This window comes from Nelusetta ayraudi, unplaced genomic scaffold (assembly GCF_046127955.1).
Source record: "Nelusetta ayraudi isolate G7.1 ecotype Tasmania unplaced genomic scaffold, CSIRO-AGI_Nayr_v1 ptg000031l, whole genome shotgun sequence".
Lineage (NCBI taxonomy): Eukaryota > Metazoa > Chordata > Actinopteri > Tetraodontiformes > Monacanthidae > Nelusetta > Nelusetta ayraudi.
In genome coordinates this window covers 6,291,567-6,306,474 of record NW_027466081.1, presented here as the reverse complement: position 1 = coordinate 6,306,474, position 14,908 = coordinate 6,291,567, and the positions used below count along the sequence as shown (strand labels likewise).

Sequence of the window (14,908 nt, the reverse complement as noted above, 5' to 3'; positions counted from 1 at the left end):
ACTGATACGGGACGCACTTCACTTTCTCCCGTATATTTCGGGGATGCCCCCCGGAGTCGCAATGCGGTCAGAGACTGTGCGTCCTTCCCGTCAGGTAACCTCTAACCAACTACGTAGGAATGCCACCTAGTGGACAAACACACACATTGGCAGAAAATGGCTCTTACGTTATTTTTTTTTTCGGTGTGGATTGATTCAGACGAAGCACAGCTGGGGAACGACTTCTGTTTGGAACGTGTCTGTCTTCGCAGCGAGCGCAGACACAAGAAGTGCTAGCGCGCCAATAACGACAGCCAAAACTCCCTTGTAATGTAGTTCATCCCGTATTTAAGAACCCGCGAGGCCACGTTTGCGACTCTGAAGACACTCCGGATCTAAAGTGGCGTGTCTAAAGAAGCCTCAGACAATTAGCCAGAGTCGCTCGTTTCCACCAAGTCGATGGCATTTTTACAACTGTCCGTGTGATTTGTGCTGTTAATTTAGCCTTGGACCTTGAGGCCCCTCCCATCGCTTTCCCTCCCGACGCCCGACGCCCCCCCCCCCCCCCCCTCGGATGGATGAGACGAGTGACCACAGGCGTGAAGGAGTGCGCGCCCGCCTGCGTGCGAGCTCCACTGGATTAGTCTTCGTTTGGCGCCGGTGTCATAAAGGAGCGGCGAGACCGCCGAGCGCCGTGTGTGGCAGAGCAAAGGAAACACAGCAGGTCAGTGGAAGACACACACGCGTGCGTGCACACAAACAGAGGTGTGTGCACTATTAACCCCACCACGCCACCCCACACAGACACACACACACAAGCTCATCAACTTTATTTCGCAATCTTCCCTCAGAACCATTAGAATACCCTGAAGAAATGACTTTCCAATTAAAAGAGATCTAGAAGAAGAGGGTTTTTTTTTTTAATCTCCGGTTCCTGGAGTTCTTTATTCCAATAATTTAAATTGGAATTGATTTTTCAATTTACCCGCTGACTGCTATGGACGCGGAGCGTGGGGCCAAATAGGACTGCGCTTGCAGAATATTTGTCATGACGGCGCACTACATGTAAATTTGCACGGGCCTCTCGAATTGTAATGTATTTCCTCCTGTGAGAACAATCAGGCATTGCAGCACAATCAGGCCGTGTGTGTGTGTGTGTGTGTGTGTGTGTGTGTGTGTGTGTGATTATTGCTTCAGGTGTTTACTGCTCACTTTAAGGGGGATGGTTCACCCCCAAATAAGAGATCTCTCATGAACACATGACCATCCTGACAACATTGTTTGGAAAGATCTTTCTGCCAGTGTGGCAGTGCCAATGACTTGCATTCTACTATTTGACCAGTAGGGACCGCCAAAGTTGGTTGCATAAAGACAACTGGCTGTCATGACTGAAAGAGCACAAAATTAATTTCTCTACAAACTTAATCTGTCAAATGTCGCCGTTGTTGGTGGGGTGAGCGCATGCAGGTCAAGTGAGGGCAGGGCTGAGGTCTAATTGTTTCAGAAGAAAAACACTATGTTGCCATCCCGCTTATATCTTGTTGCTCAACTGTCGGTATTTTACCCAACAATAGTCGCGCCCAGCCACAAGCCGCCTTTATATGATCACATTTCCAAAGCTCTTACAAGAGACAGGAACAGCAGGAATGTAGCTGCTGTAAATGCTAACGTGCTTGTCTAGCAAACCTGTTAATACCATCACTTGGGGTCATTCAAATACACAGAAAAGTTTGCGGTACAATTGGTCTCAGAACAGCAAAGACAGCACAATGATTTTTGTTTTTTTTTACAGAGAAATAAAGTCACTCCTCTTCTACTTTCCTAAAGCTACGCTAAGTCGCCAAAGGATCCGTTTTATTATTTGCCACTCCCACAAGACTTTACGTGTTTTTTCTGACTCCTCAACTCGGGCCAAACTCTTCCAGTATGTTCTCAGAAACGGGGGCAGAACAATAATCCGTCCCACGAACCGCGGGGGCCCCCGCCAACTGCAAGTACGAGAACTCCAGCTGCGTTCTAATGATCATTTATTGTGTCTGCCGCCTTCAAAGTCCAGGCCCCGGACGCGACTGGAGCTGTTTTACAGATGCGTCTCGAGATGCCGGGGCCGGCCGCGTTCTCGTGCGGACGGATGGCTCCGTCTCTTGCGCCTGACAGCTTGCGCGAGGGCTCGTTGTCGTAGTCGTCGTCGCTCTCTCCTGAGTTGTTTTAATAAAGTTGTGCTGCCGGAGCGGTGAGGGAAGATTAATGGACGCACAGGAAGTGTGGCAGTTGTGAGAGGATGCAGGACAGAGCGGGCCAGCAGCCATCTGTTCCCTCTCCTTTACAGCTCTCTTAATAGAGAAGCAAAAACCAAACAACATGGATCTGAGCCCTGCAGACAGACACGCACGTACACACGTGCGCGCGCACACACACACACACCTTAATTGCGCGCCGCTAAACACAAAACATCACTTTCTGTGACAGAGATGAGAGCTGGGCTTTTGTCATTGTATAGTGTGTGTGTGTGTGTGTGTGTGTGTGTGTGTGTGTGTGTGTGTGTGAGCTGTGCGTGCATGCTCGCCTCCCCCCCCCACCCACCACTCCCCCTCCTTCCCTACCTTTCAGCGAAATAAAGTTGGGTGCGAGCCACGGCTGTGAGATTTAGATGAAAGACACAGCCTGGATGGAACGTGATTAAGAGATATGTTCTTGAGGCGAAACAGGACTTGGCGTCGGCTGAGACAAAACCTAATCAAATTAAAGCAAAACATGGCCATTGTTATGGAGTGTGTTCTGCGCCTGTGTCACGTTTGAAATGCGACGGTGTAAAAAAAAAATTTAAAAAAATGGACGCGTCCAGGCCGCGCGCGTGCGCCGCATCTCCTCGCGCGCGCGCGCGCACGTAAGCGTTTTTATTTATTTATTTATTTATTTAAGTCACATTTGCACGCAGGCTCTGACTAATGACGGTCGGTGCCCAATGATGCCTACAGCGCTTTATGGAGCTGTCTGGGTTATAAAAAATGTTTACTGTGATGGAGCTGAACGGCTCACTGAGAGAGTATTATTGTTTACAAGTTATCGCTGCGGATTAATTCACTCGGCAGGGCGGTTGAGGTCGCGGGTCGAATGGCGCTGGACTGTCGGTTCTCTGCTGGGGGGAGGGGGGGGGGGCAGTTTGACCGGCCCCAGTTTTGGTTTGTGGCCTGTTGTGCATAAATATATACGGAAAAAAAAACCTCTGTGTGAAGCAAACTGTTGTGTTCAGCCTCGTAATTGTATTGAAATAATAAAATTCATCCACCCATCTTCGATACCACAGTCACGGGGGTCGGGGGGGTCTTGCTGGAGCCTCTCCCACCGGTCATAGGGCGAAGGACAAGTCGCCAGTTCATCACAGCACCACAAAGAGACAAACAACCATTCGCACCTACGGACAATTTAGAGTTTCCAATTCACCTCACATGCATGTTTTTGCAATGTGAGGTGAATTGGAGAACCCACGCAGACACAGGGAGAACGTGCAAACTCCACACAGAAAGGTCCCAGGCCCGGAATCGAACCCACAACCTTCTCGCTGTGAGGCGGCAGCACTAACCACCAACCAATAAATTCAATAATGTCCTAATATAGTTGTTAAGTTAAGTCACAGAATTACTCAGGTCGTTGACCTGACCAATTCATTTGATTCTGTTTTTCATTCAAGGTGCATTTCTCTAACGCCAGCTGTGCTTTCTAGCGTCTTGCCCTGCTAGCGCCGGCTCTTCCTCTGGCACTTTCCTTCAGCACGTCCAGCTGTAGCATTCTTTCCCCCGGCCTTTTTTTTTTTTTTTCTATTTCTGCTCCCTCCTTGATCGATATGTGCAGCAGCCGACGTCCAACATCCTCTGAGGAGCGCCGCTGACTTACTTGCACACGATGGGCAGGCCGTTGCCAAAATGTATTTCCATCACCGCCCGGGCAGCTCTCTGCAGGGACGCCTTGCACCACGAGCTTCATTGCAGTGCCGCGACTGAGCGCTGACCCTTGCGACCCAAGAACTCAGAAGTCCGGCCCCGAACCAGAACTCACCCCACAAACAGCCAATCTGATCCCGGCCAGTATTTGTTTCTCTTGAGTTTTTTTTACCCTTCTGCCGTATTTATCATCAGCCTCTAATACGATTGACAAGTCCGACCGCCTCTGATTTGCTCCGACTGTACGTTAAACGACAACATGTGTCGTGGAAGTCATCCCTCCTCCCCCCTTTCCCTCCCTCCCTCCCTCTCCGTCCAGTGAAGACATCTGTACGACATGATGAAGTTTCCTCTCCGAGTATCAATCCTGTAATTGAGCCCAGGGAGAGAAGACGTGACGTGCACGCAGAGCTTGAGGGGGAGAGGCGGGGGTGGTGGTGTGTGTGTGTGTGTGTGTGTGTGTGTGTGTGTGTGTGTGTGTGGGGGGGGGGGGGTAGGTAGGAGGCCTCCTCAACAAACCGCAGCCGACGCTGCGTCCTCGTCCGCCTCCGCCCAACACGCACAACTCCTTCTGCCCCCCCCCCCCTCCTTTAAGCGTCGGCCGGCTCTCTTTCAGATGCACATTAGCTGAAATGAGTGCATTAGCATTAGCCGCCGCAGTATCTTAGCTCGCTGTTCCTGCATGCGCAGCAGCAGCATTGGTGGCGGCGGCGGCAGCTGCGGCGGCCCTGGGCCTCGGCCACAGAGGAGCGACACGAGCTGAATCCCATAAACGGTGTCTTCACAAGCTCGCCGCTGCGTAGCGCCGTCGCGGCGGCGTCTCAACTCGCGTCTCCTTAAGCATCTCGCAGCGTCTCTGCCCTCCCTTTTGTCGTCGCGCTCCCGCGCCGCGTCGGATCGCCGTGAAAACCTGAAGTGAGACCGGATTAAATATTAACCTGACACCCCCACCCCCAACACCCACACCCCCACTGGAGCCGCTATTCTACTTGGCATAATACAATTAAAAACATCCCCACATCCACTGAGCAGGGCGGCGGCGGCGGCGGCTGTAGGGGGGGGGGGCACTTGTCGAGAATACGGCGCTTTACTGACCTGAAACTTAAAACTAATCTATGGAGAACCTGACAAGGCCAAGGTTTCCATGCGGCACTTAGTCGAACAGAGAGCTGGGCGGAGGAGAAAAAAGAAAAGCGAGAATGGAGAGAGAGAGATGAGAGCTTTACATTATTTATATGTGCTAATGGCGGCTGTCTGTGCTCGTGTGGAGCGCGCGCGCACCAGCAACAGAACAATCTGCTAAAATAGACACACGGCTGCAATCAAGGCCGCGCGTTTCCTCCACCGCTGTTAACTGCAGGGTCAATTGCAGTCGGTTGAAGCACGTTTGAGACCCGTGCGCGAGTTGATCTCCTCTTAATGGAGACAAAACACAAGGCAGGAGTAGATTGCAACTGAAGTGGACATTGAAAAAAAATAATAAAATACGAGCTGAAAAATCCACTTTTTCTTCGCAAGGGAAAAGGAAAAAAGAAGTCTACGTGCACGCCCGCACGCACGCACGCACGCAGAGAGATACCCCCGGAAGGGGAACAACAACAGCTCGCCGTTTAACCTGATTTCAGCCACAAAAGGAATCTATTAGTCTTATTATTGTGCCGCCCCCTCAAGCTCGCAGCGTCGCGGGGAGGGAGACCCACCGTCTCGCCGCGCGTACGCACGCGCACGGACACATGTGCCTCTCATTTCCTACGCGGGGGCCAGAAGTATTCTTCAACATCCTATTGTAAAGTTTACCAGGGGAGAGGTTTGACGTATTAAAGCGCCCGGAGAGAGAAAGAGAGAGAGAGAGAGAGAGAGAGTGAGAGAGAGAGAGAAAAAAAACGTTAAACGATGTAAACGCAGGCAGCTGCCGCTTGCTAATGCGCTACACTAGACAAGGAGGCCCAGGCGAGGCTGGATGTGTACAGTATCTATATAATATTATAGGCTCCCTTTCATGTCCTCATGCCCTCTAATGGGAACAATATGAAGACTAATGGCAGCGGTAGATTACCGGGAACGTGGCTCCAGACCAAACTGCAGCGTTTGGTCTGCGTCTGCTGTGCGCTTTTTTTTCTTCTTTTTTTTTTTCAATATAAATATATGAAGACGGCGGCACGTCTGAGTGGCCGGAGAACGCAAGCTGCTGACGTTGGAGCAGTGCAAGAGCTCAAAGGATAGGAGTGATATGTTTACCCTGATTGATGAAGGGGTTATTTATGTCGGTGGAGTTGAAAAGGAACAGTTGACTTTTGACCCTCCTGTTTTTTGGAGTTCACGGGATAAATAATCCTGTTGACATTGTCTGGTTTGGTTATCAGAGCTTTGCAGTTTTTATTTCCTGTTCTGGTGTTATACTCTTTTTATTTATGATCCTTTTTTTTCTTATCAAAATATCTTTTCCATGACTCCAGCAGTCACCTCACCTCAACTTATTTGCCCCCCAAAAATTCAGTAAATCTCAGAAAAAAAAAAAAGTGTATTTAGCCCTCTGTTTATAGCTTCCTGTTAAAAACCAATTCTTTCTTGAACCTCCCACATTTTCAAGGGGCAAAAACATTGTGACATCACAAAGGGCAGTACTCCAGGACAGTCATGTTCACCGACAGGAAGTTGATTTTCTGTCTATCTTGTACTATTGTTGCACTATAAAGGTGTTTAATTTAATTTAATAACATTTTTTCATTATATAGGAGCTATTGTTATATATTTTCTCATATTATACCATACAATGCCAAGATTTCTGCTCAGGCATTAATTGAGCCATTCAACAGTCTGTGCACACACCTCCCAGCACCAAGCAGGAGGACCCCGGGGCCAGCAGCACCTCTGGCTGGGAGTAGTTGGGTAGTCCACCCAGGGCCGCCCCCAGCTGTACCCCGCGTTGCTTTTCTCACATTCAAAAGCAGCATTTTTGCCCAAAATCTGTTTCCACATCCTGTCGGGACCTTCGACGTGAGGACTCTGCCCGGAAGAGCTGGCCGACGCCCCGCCGTGCCACCGCCCCCGTAAGACGACGCCTCCGATATCGCCGCTTGATCGTCTGCCGACACGCAAACTCTATTAAGCCGTCTTCAAATATGCAAAAATGATATGATTTTGCAATGATTACATATTCACTTCCCCAGCTGGCTGGCTCCGAGCGCCTCCATTTGTCATCGACTATTGTGTCCAATTATATGATTAGCTTTGAACACTCCAGCACTTCGAGAGCTCTCGTGTGTTCTGCCGCGGAGAGTGATTCACAAACAAAGTCATTACAACATGTATTCACACATATCAAATAACAAAACAGATGGCCACTGCGCTCGCCGCCTGATTTGTTTTCCACACGAGTGGTGGGAGGAGGAGGGGGGACGGGGGGGGGGAAGGAGGCAAAGGGAGGAGAAAAAAAAAAAAAAAGGAGGTATTTTGTGTGAGCTGTGTTTAATGCTGACTGTTTTTATTCCCAGAGAAGAGCAGCTGGCTGTCGCGCTGTTAGATCAGCTCCTATGAAAGACAATCTTGTTTTCATTAATTTCTCTACAACAAAGGCACTTGTTGGGAAGATTTAGAATTACAGCAGGTAAAGCTTCCGGATAATTCATCACAGGGGCTTGACAGGAAACTTAATTGTTTTAAATGCCAGTTGCCGTGAGCAGCATGGCCGTCTTTTTTTTTTTCTTTCTTTCTTTCTTTGCCTTTTTTTTTTTTTTCCTTTTCCCTTCTCATCTTTGATGTGTAACAGGTGGGACAGATAGACGACTATGTCTGATGCCTCGCCTGACCTTTGACCCCCGTGGCTATAAATCCGCTCGTAGCTCCGGCGGTACAATAAACCCGCGGTCGCGGCTCCCAGAATTCCGCGCGAGAGATGGGAATCTTGTCGTCGCCCTCCTGTTGTTGGAGCGGCGTAACTCACGAGTGTCGCTGTCGAGTGTGCGAACCCCCGCCGCTGCCGCCGCCGCCGCGCTGAGTCACGTTGTCACGCTCAGGACTAAACTTGGAGGGAAAAAAAATGCTTTGTGTCAGTTGAAATGTTCTTTCTCAGCATTAGATGCCACTAAATCTAATGCTAATCACTGGTCCTTTCATTTAACAAATTTTCCTCTCATTAAGCTGTTTTGCGACTGACTATTTATACAAGCCGACGACTGCCGTGCCGCTCCGGTGTGTCTAGACTGTCTAATGCCAAGAGACACTAGTTACTCAGTGACACTGACACTCTGTGTAATCCGGTTAGGTGTGACAGACACGCTAACTCGATTTATTTTAACAAGTGGCAACGCCGAATCAATTCTCCGATCAGGTGATTGTTGGTTTGTTTTTGTGCAGGACACCTTCAAAAAAAAAAAAACACACACACACACACACCACCGTTGGTTTCCCCTTTAATTTAAATCGCCCCTAAAATAAACACGCTGCACGCACACACATTTTGTGCCTATGCTGTTATCGGTGGACGTGTGATTGCAGGATGTTGCATCGCACATTAAAATTTTCCACTGCGGTGATGTGTGGTGTGTGTTTTTTCCCCCTCCCTCGTCTCTTTTAAGGTTAAGTTTGCTTTAAATCTTGTAAATAGCTTTGCTGACATCTCTGGAGGATGTTACTGTAAATGCACTTTAAGTGACTGAATCATTTAACATCCGATCAATACGATTCACATTGCACCATAAACACACTTTGGTTGGATTCGTGCAGGAAGCTGCCGCAGTGGGGTGTAGTTAACCTCCCCGTGCTGCCGAGGAGAAACCTCTCCTGCGGAAAGGAAATGTTAAAAAAAAAAATATATATATATATATATATACATATATATATACATATATATATACATATATATATTTGCGATTACAAAGTCGGCTGACACCAGTGAAGACACAGACATGAGCGCTTTAAAACACTTTAAAGCAGAGGATCCAGAAATCCTTTAACACTTTACTCGTTAAGTGAAGAAAGTGCTGTTTTTGTCTCTCTGGCAGGTAGATGGTATCTAGCTGTGCCATGCTGCCATCACCTGGCTGACAGGTGTACAACAACATTCAGCAGCGTTAATTATGGTCCTGCCCTGCATGTGGTGGCTGGGCTCCTCATGCAGACGTTGAAAGAAAAAGATTTAAAGCAACACTGCATGGGTTTTCCACCTTGAAGTGATGGTTTTGAAAAAAAAATTAAAAAAATGGTAAATAGTTCATCATCTTATAACAGGAAGAATTACACCTCCGCAATTGTCAAAGTGCCGCCTGGTGGTTCTGTAAAGGAAGAAATGTCTTTTGGTTGCGTGCCCAGCAACCTCTGGTTTGAAGACACCTGTTAAGTCCCTTATACGCATAGTCTTGTCTCTTTGTCTCCTTTCCTGACATCTGCTATTAGAGAGCTTAGCTTATGTGTTGTAGAGTGTCGCTGTGAGGCAAGGTGTGAGTGCCGGGCAGGCAACCAGAGTCCTCCTTTGTAAGGACAGACTGGCTCACTGCATCCCATCCAATTTCCCCATAACAAAAACAACAAAAACATCAAAGTTGGGGAAATTGAATTAATGAAGAGACAAAAACAAAAATACTGTTGCTTGAAAATATCTCTTGATCTGATTGCATCATTGGACCATTGGGTGAATGAGGTCATGGAGCGCAAATGATGAAGCCATGAGTCACACTAAGGTGTCGCAGAGGCAAAGTCGTAAATAGCAAAACATCAAAAAGCAGCAACCTTCCAACTAACCCCCCACCACCGCCACTATTTCTAGCAGCTCCCCTCCCCCTGTGGAGAAAAATAGACACTGTCCGTGACACAATGGCAGGCTCCAAAATGTAAGTGTACACAAATTAACAGCAGGAAAGACTATAGATTTCCCTCTTCTTGGTTTTTGGTTGTTTTTTTTTAATTACGGTGAGATTTATTCACACCGGCTCCGGCTACACCTGCGCCCCGCATCCCCTCAACGCTTTGTCTGCCAGAGGAAAAAGATGGGGACAGGGAAAACATTTCAAGTCTCATGGGTGAGTCAATCAGCTCGGAAACGCAGATGTTTTTCGCCACAGCAGAAGCACTCCCATACTGTGAGCGTAAATTACTGCCTCGGATATTAATTGCAAGTTTTGATCCTGTTGATAATCAGACAAAGTGCCAAGTTTCCGCGGAAATCCGCCGGTCGTTGGGCCTCGCCTCCCGCTCCCTCCCGCCTCATATCATGGCGCTGGTAAAGTTGCTCATGGACCGGACGCTGCCCCCGTGGCGGCTCTTGCGCCTCACGCTCCGCAGGTAGTTGCGGTAGAGGATGACGCTGATCACGCGGTCCTGGAACTGCTTGGAGACGATGTAGTAGAGGACGACGTCCAGCACGGTGCTCAGGCTCATCAGGAAGGTGGTGAAGACGGCCCAGGTGCCGTACGGCCGGTCGTCGGCGGTGGCGTCCACAACGCCCACCACCCGCAGCACCATGTGCACGTGGAAGGGCACGAAGCACACCAGCACCTGCAAGATGAGCGTGACGATGATGCGGATGGACTTCTGCTTGACCTTGGGCTTGAGCTTGGAGGTGCGGCCGTGGACCAGGTTGTCCACGATGACCACGTAGCAGCCCAGCATGACGCAGATGGGCACCAGGAAGAAGAAGATCAGGCGCACCAGGTTGACGCTGGCGTCCCGCCGCCCGTGCAGCACGTCCTGCATCTTGTGGCAGGTGGTGTGGTTGGAGGCGCTGTCGGGGTCGTCCTCGGAGAAGAGCAGCGGCACAGTGCTGCCCAGCGTCATGAGCCACACGCTGGCGCAGGCAACCACCGTCTTGGGGATATTCCTCAGCTCCTTGCTGTGCCGAGGCTGCACGATGGCCATGTAGCGGTCGGCACTGATGAGGGCCAGGAGCCACAGGGCCGTGCACGGGTAGAAGACGGTGAGGGCGGCGCTGGCCTTGCAGAAGAGCTCGCCGAAGGGCCAGTAGTCCCGGTAGTAGTGGTAGACCATTCGGAAGGGCAGCAGCAGGATGTAGGTGAGGTCCACCACCGCCACGTTGATCATGTAGACGGTGACCGAGTTCCTCTTCTTGGTGGTGAGGGCGAAGACCCACAGGGCCGTCAGGTTGACCACCACACCGATGACGAAGACGAAGGAGTAGAAGACCAGGCTGACCGTGTGGTACTCCGGGGATCCCTGCTTGGGCGGGGCGGCGTCGGGCGTCAACGACATGTTGGAGGCGTTCAGCTCCATTCTGAAACCGAACAGACCAATGGTGTTTCTCATCTATTCGATTTATTTAGACCAATTGTTTTTAATAGGATTTGATTTAAAATAATTTCAAACCGAATGGGTCAATGTTTTAGGATATAAATCTACGAATCAAAAATAAACTAATAAAAAATATGTGTGTGTGTTAAAACATATTTGATGAAAATATCAAAAGCAATACCTAACAAAAAAAAAATCAAACAGTACAAATGGCAAATAGTAGTTACTCTATAGTTTGACTAAAAAAGGAGAATTGAAACGTACCTGGACACATTATGTAGAAGTGACCCCGTGCTGTTCCAAGAGTCTGAAAAAAATGACAAATTAGATTGAAGAAAGCAAACGCTTAGAGCGTCGCGGAACAGTTGCGCCTTCGCCTGAAACGTCTTGGTCAGTGTGAGCTTGAGGCTGCGGCTAAATAGCACCATTGGAGGGGCGTCTCAGAAGCTGCTGATGACATAATTTGTATAATTATTTTTAACTATCTTGCAGCTGCATTGTGGCTGGGAAAGAGAGGGAGGAAGTGAGACACGCCATGTCTGTTGACTGCAAAAACAAATCTAAACTAAAACCCACAACCGTTTGCCAGAAATAAGAAAAATACCCAAGTGTGGACATTCCCTCACCACTGAAGGTATGCAATTACACTGCAGCAGTACAACCTTTACTTGAAAGTAGAAAAATGCATAAAAGACACAAACTATAGTTGTTTAAAATAAATGCTATTCATTTATTATAGACCAGGGGCTGCACTGTTTTAGTGAGAGTAGAAGAGCATCACAACTCTTTCACTCGGACCGAACAACAGATGGTCGCAACAAACATTGTTATTATCAGGGTAGTCTACCCTATCTTCTACTCGCCTCATTAGCAAAAGTGTCTTTGTCAAAAAGGAGAGAAGTGGAGAGAGAGTGGAGAGTTCTCCAAGTGAAACGGAACACTTTCTATTTGTTCACAAAGACGAATGGGAAACCTGTGTGCTTGGTGTGTACGCAACAAGCTGTGCAGTGCAGAAAGAACCTTAATATTTGTCTCTCCTAGTAAACGCATAATGGCAAAAAAAAAAGTACAACAGCCTGAAGGACAACTGAGAAAGGAGAAGATAAATGATCTGCTCACACGCTTTAGGAAACAGCATACAATTCTCACCCGCAGTCAAAGGGTCAGGAAGGCAGCGGTAAAAGCTAGCCACCTAAGCTAGCAGCTGGCGAAATAGCATTAGCATTCAAGCCACATTCCGACGGTGAGTTCGTTAAAAGGTGCATAATGAAAGCTGCAGAAGTCGTGTGTCCCGACGAGCGACCTTTGCCAACGTTAGCCTGACGAGGAATACCGTGGCAGAGACGATGAAGCAACTATCTGCACATTAGGAAATGAAAATGAAAAAAGCACAATTTAATGTGACAGCTTCAATACAAAAATTTGTTTTGTTTTGGTGGAATTGTTTTACACACACAATGCTATTAAATTTATGTGTATATCATTTGTGTGGTTCATGTGTGTGTCATTTGTGGATAGTCACGATTCTACGTGTGAAAATGTCTGAAAAACAGAACAATTTCTGTTCATGTGTTTTTAAAGGGTACTTCATTAAATATGAATGTTTTCCTAATGAACTTCTTTGCAGTAAAACTAAAAGGGGAAAACATAAATTTATTGTTGTATATGGATAATTCTGCTATGATTTTACTCGTCCAGCCCACTTGACATCTAAATCGGCTGTATGTGGCCCCCTGAACTAAAATGAGCACCCCCTTGAAAAGGCTCCTTCTTGCGGTCTGTGGGCTGAAAGCGATAAGTTTAACTCCGGAAAGTGGTGCGATGTCAGTAAATCATGTGACTTCCCCTTGTCAAGTCAATGCAGCTTTTCCACAGTCCGTCACTGTAATCCTGTCTGTTGTGTGTCTGTGAGTGGCACACACAAGAAGCTTTGATAATGCTGTAAAATAAAACACCGACGACTGCAGTGTAACATCAAATAACTTTAGGAAAACAAGACCGGTCTGTAATCGCAGATCTGACACCGACATCTTAAAAAAACAAACAAACAAACAAAAAAAACTAAACAACTGATATTTATCTCCATCTTACCAAAAGGATCCGGTCGGCCTCGGCGCGGAACAATGCGGAGCTGCACTGATAATCTCTGTGATGAACCTGTGACAATGGTGTTCTGCTCTTCATTTGAGCACTCTGAGTCTCAAAACAGGGAAGTGAAGAAGTGAACACTCTCTCTCTCTGAGGGGTGATGTGATAGCAGCAGCAGCAGCAGCAGCAGCATGAAGGCCCCCTCCCCTGCATCACTTCCTGTGTTGACCGTGGCGCGCTGCGGTCTCGTGCCTTTACTGCGGGCCCCGCAACAAACAGAGGAGGGAGCCGCGAGCTCTTTTCCGCCGTCTGCAATTACACCCCCTTAAAGAAAATGATGCGCCATTAGAAGTGGGAGTGTGTTTGGCAGGCTGAGAGATGGCAGATTTAGGGCGAGTTATTGATTGGAAAAGTGGGGTCTGTCACAGCACATTAGTTCTCAGGGGAGTAATCCACAGCAGGTTGCTGCGAGAAGCATCTGCTGCTCGAGAGAAGTAATTAAAAACAGGATGTTGAGGCAGTTGCCATATAAACAGGAAATAAGACTGTGGTAATAGACACTTCACGCTGATGCCGTGAGATGTTTTCCCCCTTTTTTTTTTCTTTTTTTTTAAAACACCACGTCGACTTAATGGATGCAAAGCGCATAGCTCAGGTGAAAAGCTCAAGGTCAGGCCGGACCTGGGCTGAATACAGATTAATGTGTGTGATTAATGCGTGTGTGTTTGAGTGTGTGTGTGTGTGTGTGTGTGTGTATGTGTGCGTGTCAGAGGGAGCTGCTTACAACTATGAATTAGGAGATTTGGCTCAGAGAACGGTGTGCAGTCCAAACATCTCCCTCCTTCTCTTCGTGCTGACGCTCTCCTCTCCTATCCTACAGCAGATCTTCAACAAACTTAAAGAGATTCGTACTTTCCCACCAGTCAAACCGTTGGCTTTTCCTTTACGCACTTCCTGCTTTGATGCCTGACTCATTTATTTTGCACACGGCACGGTCTTTTTCTTTTGCTTTGCTTTTTTTTCCTAAATTACAGTATTTATATATAAGCTGCTCATTTCACTCTCATTCTTATTCCCGGGAAATAATTATCAGCTATGTGTCGAATAAATATCATAGCAGATGGCACTTTGTGTTCAAGGCAATATGTTGTTATGACAACAGTCTGTGTTGTGTTTCTCCCCCTCCCCGTCTTTGATACTTGTCATTTCACATTCAAGTTCTCCACTCGGTTACAAACCCCAAATCATCCCCGCCAATAATTGCATTTTGCACAGTGCATGTTGATATTTAATCACTCAACATCAAGCTCTTTTTTTTTTGCTGTTTTTCTTTTTTAGGAGGTGTGCTTGCACTCAGACCCCGTCATTATAAAATTGACGTGTTATTATTCCATGCAAAATATTAAACTTTGCAAGAAATTCATTAAATAAAGAAGTCCATACTTGCAGCCTGTCAATAACAAACCCCATTCTGTCGTATTTTAATAACACGATTATTGTGTTCTACTGCCCTCTAGAGGCGAAATGCACTCACTGCAAGTGGATGAGCATCGTCCGTTTCTAACACTGATTGATTACTGTACAGAGGGTGTTATGGAACCACAGCCCATGCATGACGCTTTTTTTCCAAATAAGGCTAAGAAATTATTTTTATTCGG

The 14,908-nt window shown here is 47.6% G+C and overlaps 1 protein-coding gene and 1 long non-coding RNA gene across 2 annotated transcripts in view; one reads left to right on the top strand and one right to left on the bottom strand.

The window, feature by feature from the left end:
- The first annotated feature begins 578 nt into the window (after positions 1-578).
- LOC142891511 (uncharacterized) overlaps positions 579-14,908 on the top strand; it is a 30,129-nt gene continuing 15,799 nt past the window's right edge. Inside the window, exon 1 of the long non-coding RNA XR_012927281.1 lies at positions 579-703. This is a non-coding gene — a long non-coding RNA (uncharacterized LOC142891511). The remainder of the gene's footprint in view (positions 704-14,908) is intronic.
- On the bottom strand, positions 8,317-13,748 carry gpr18 (G protein-coupled receptor 18). Its single transcript, XM_076031108.1, has 3 exons — positions 13,254-13,748; positions 11,427-11,469; positions 8,317-11,145 (listed from the first exon to the last, which is right to left on the bottom strand). The coding sequence occupies exon 3, from the start codon at positions 11,142-11,144 to the stop codon at positions 10,122-10,124; it is 1,023 nt and encodes a 340-aa protein (XP_075887223.1). The 5' UTR covers position 11,145; positions 11,427-11,469; positions 13,254-13,748; the 3' UTR covers positions 8,317-10,121.

What these genes read in the sequence shown, in the direction of transcription:
- gpr18 (XM_076031108.1), bottom strand. Translation starts at nt 11,144, where the DNA reads ATGGAGCTGAACGCCTCCAACATGTCGTTGACGCCCGACGCCGCCCCG.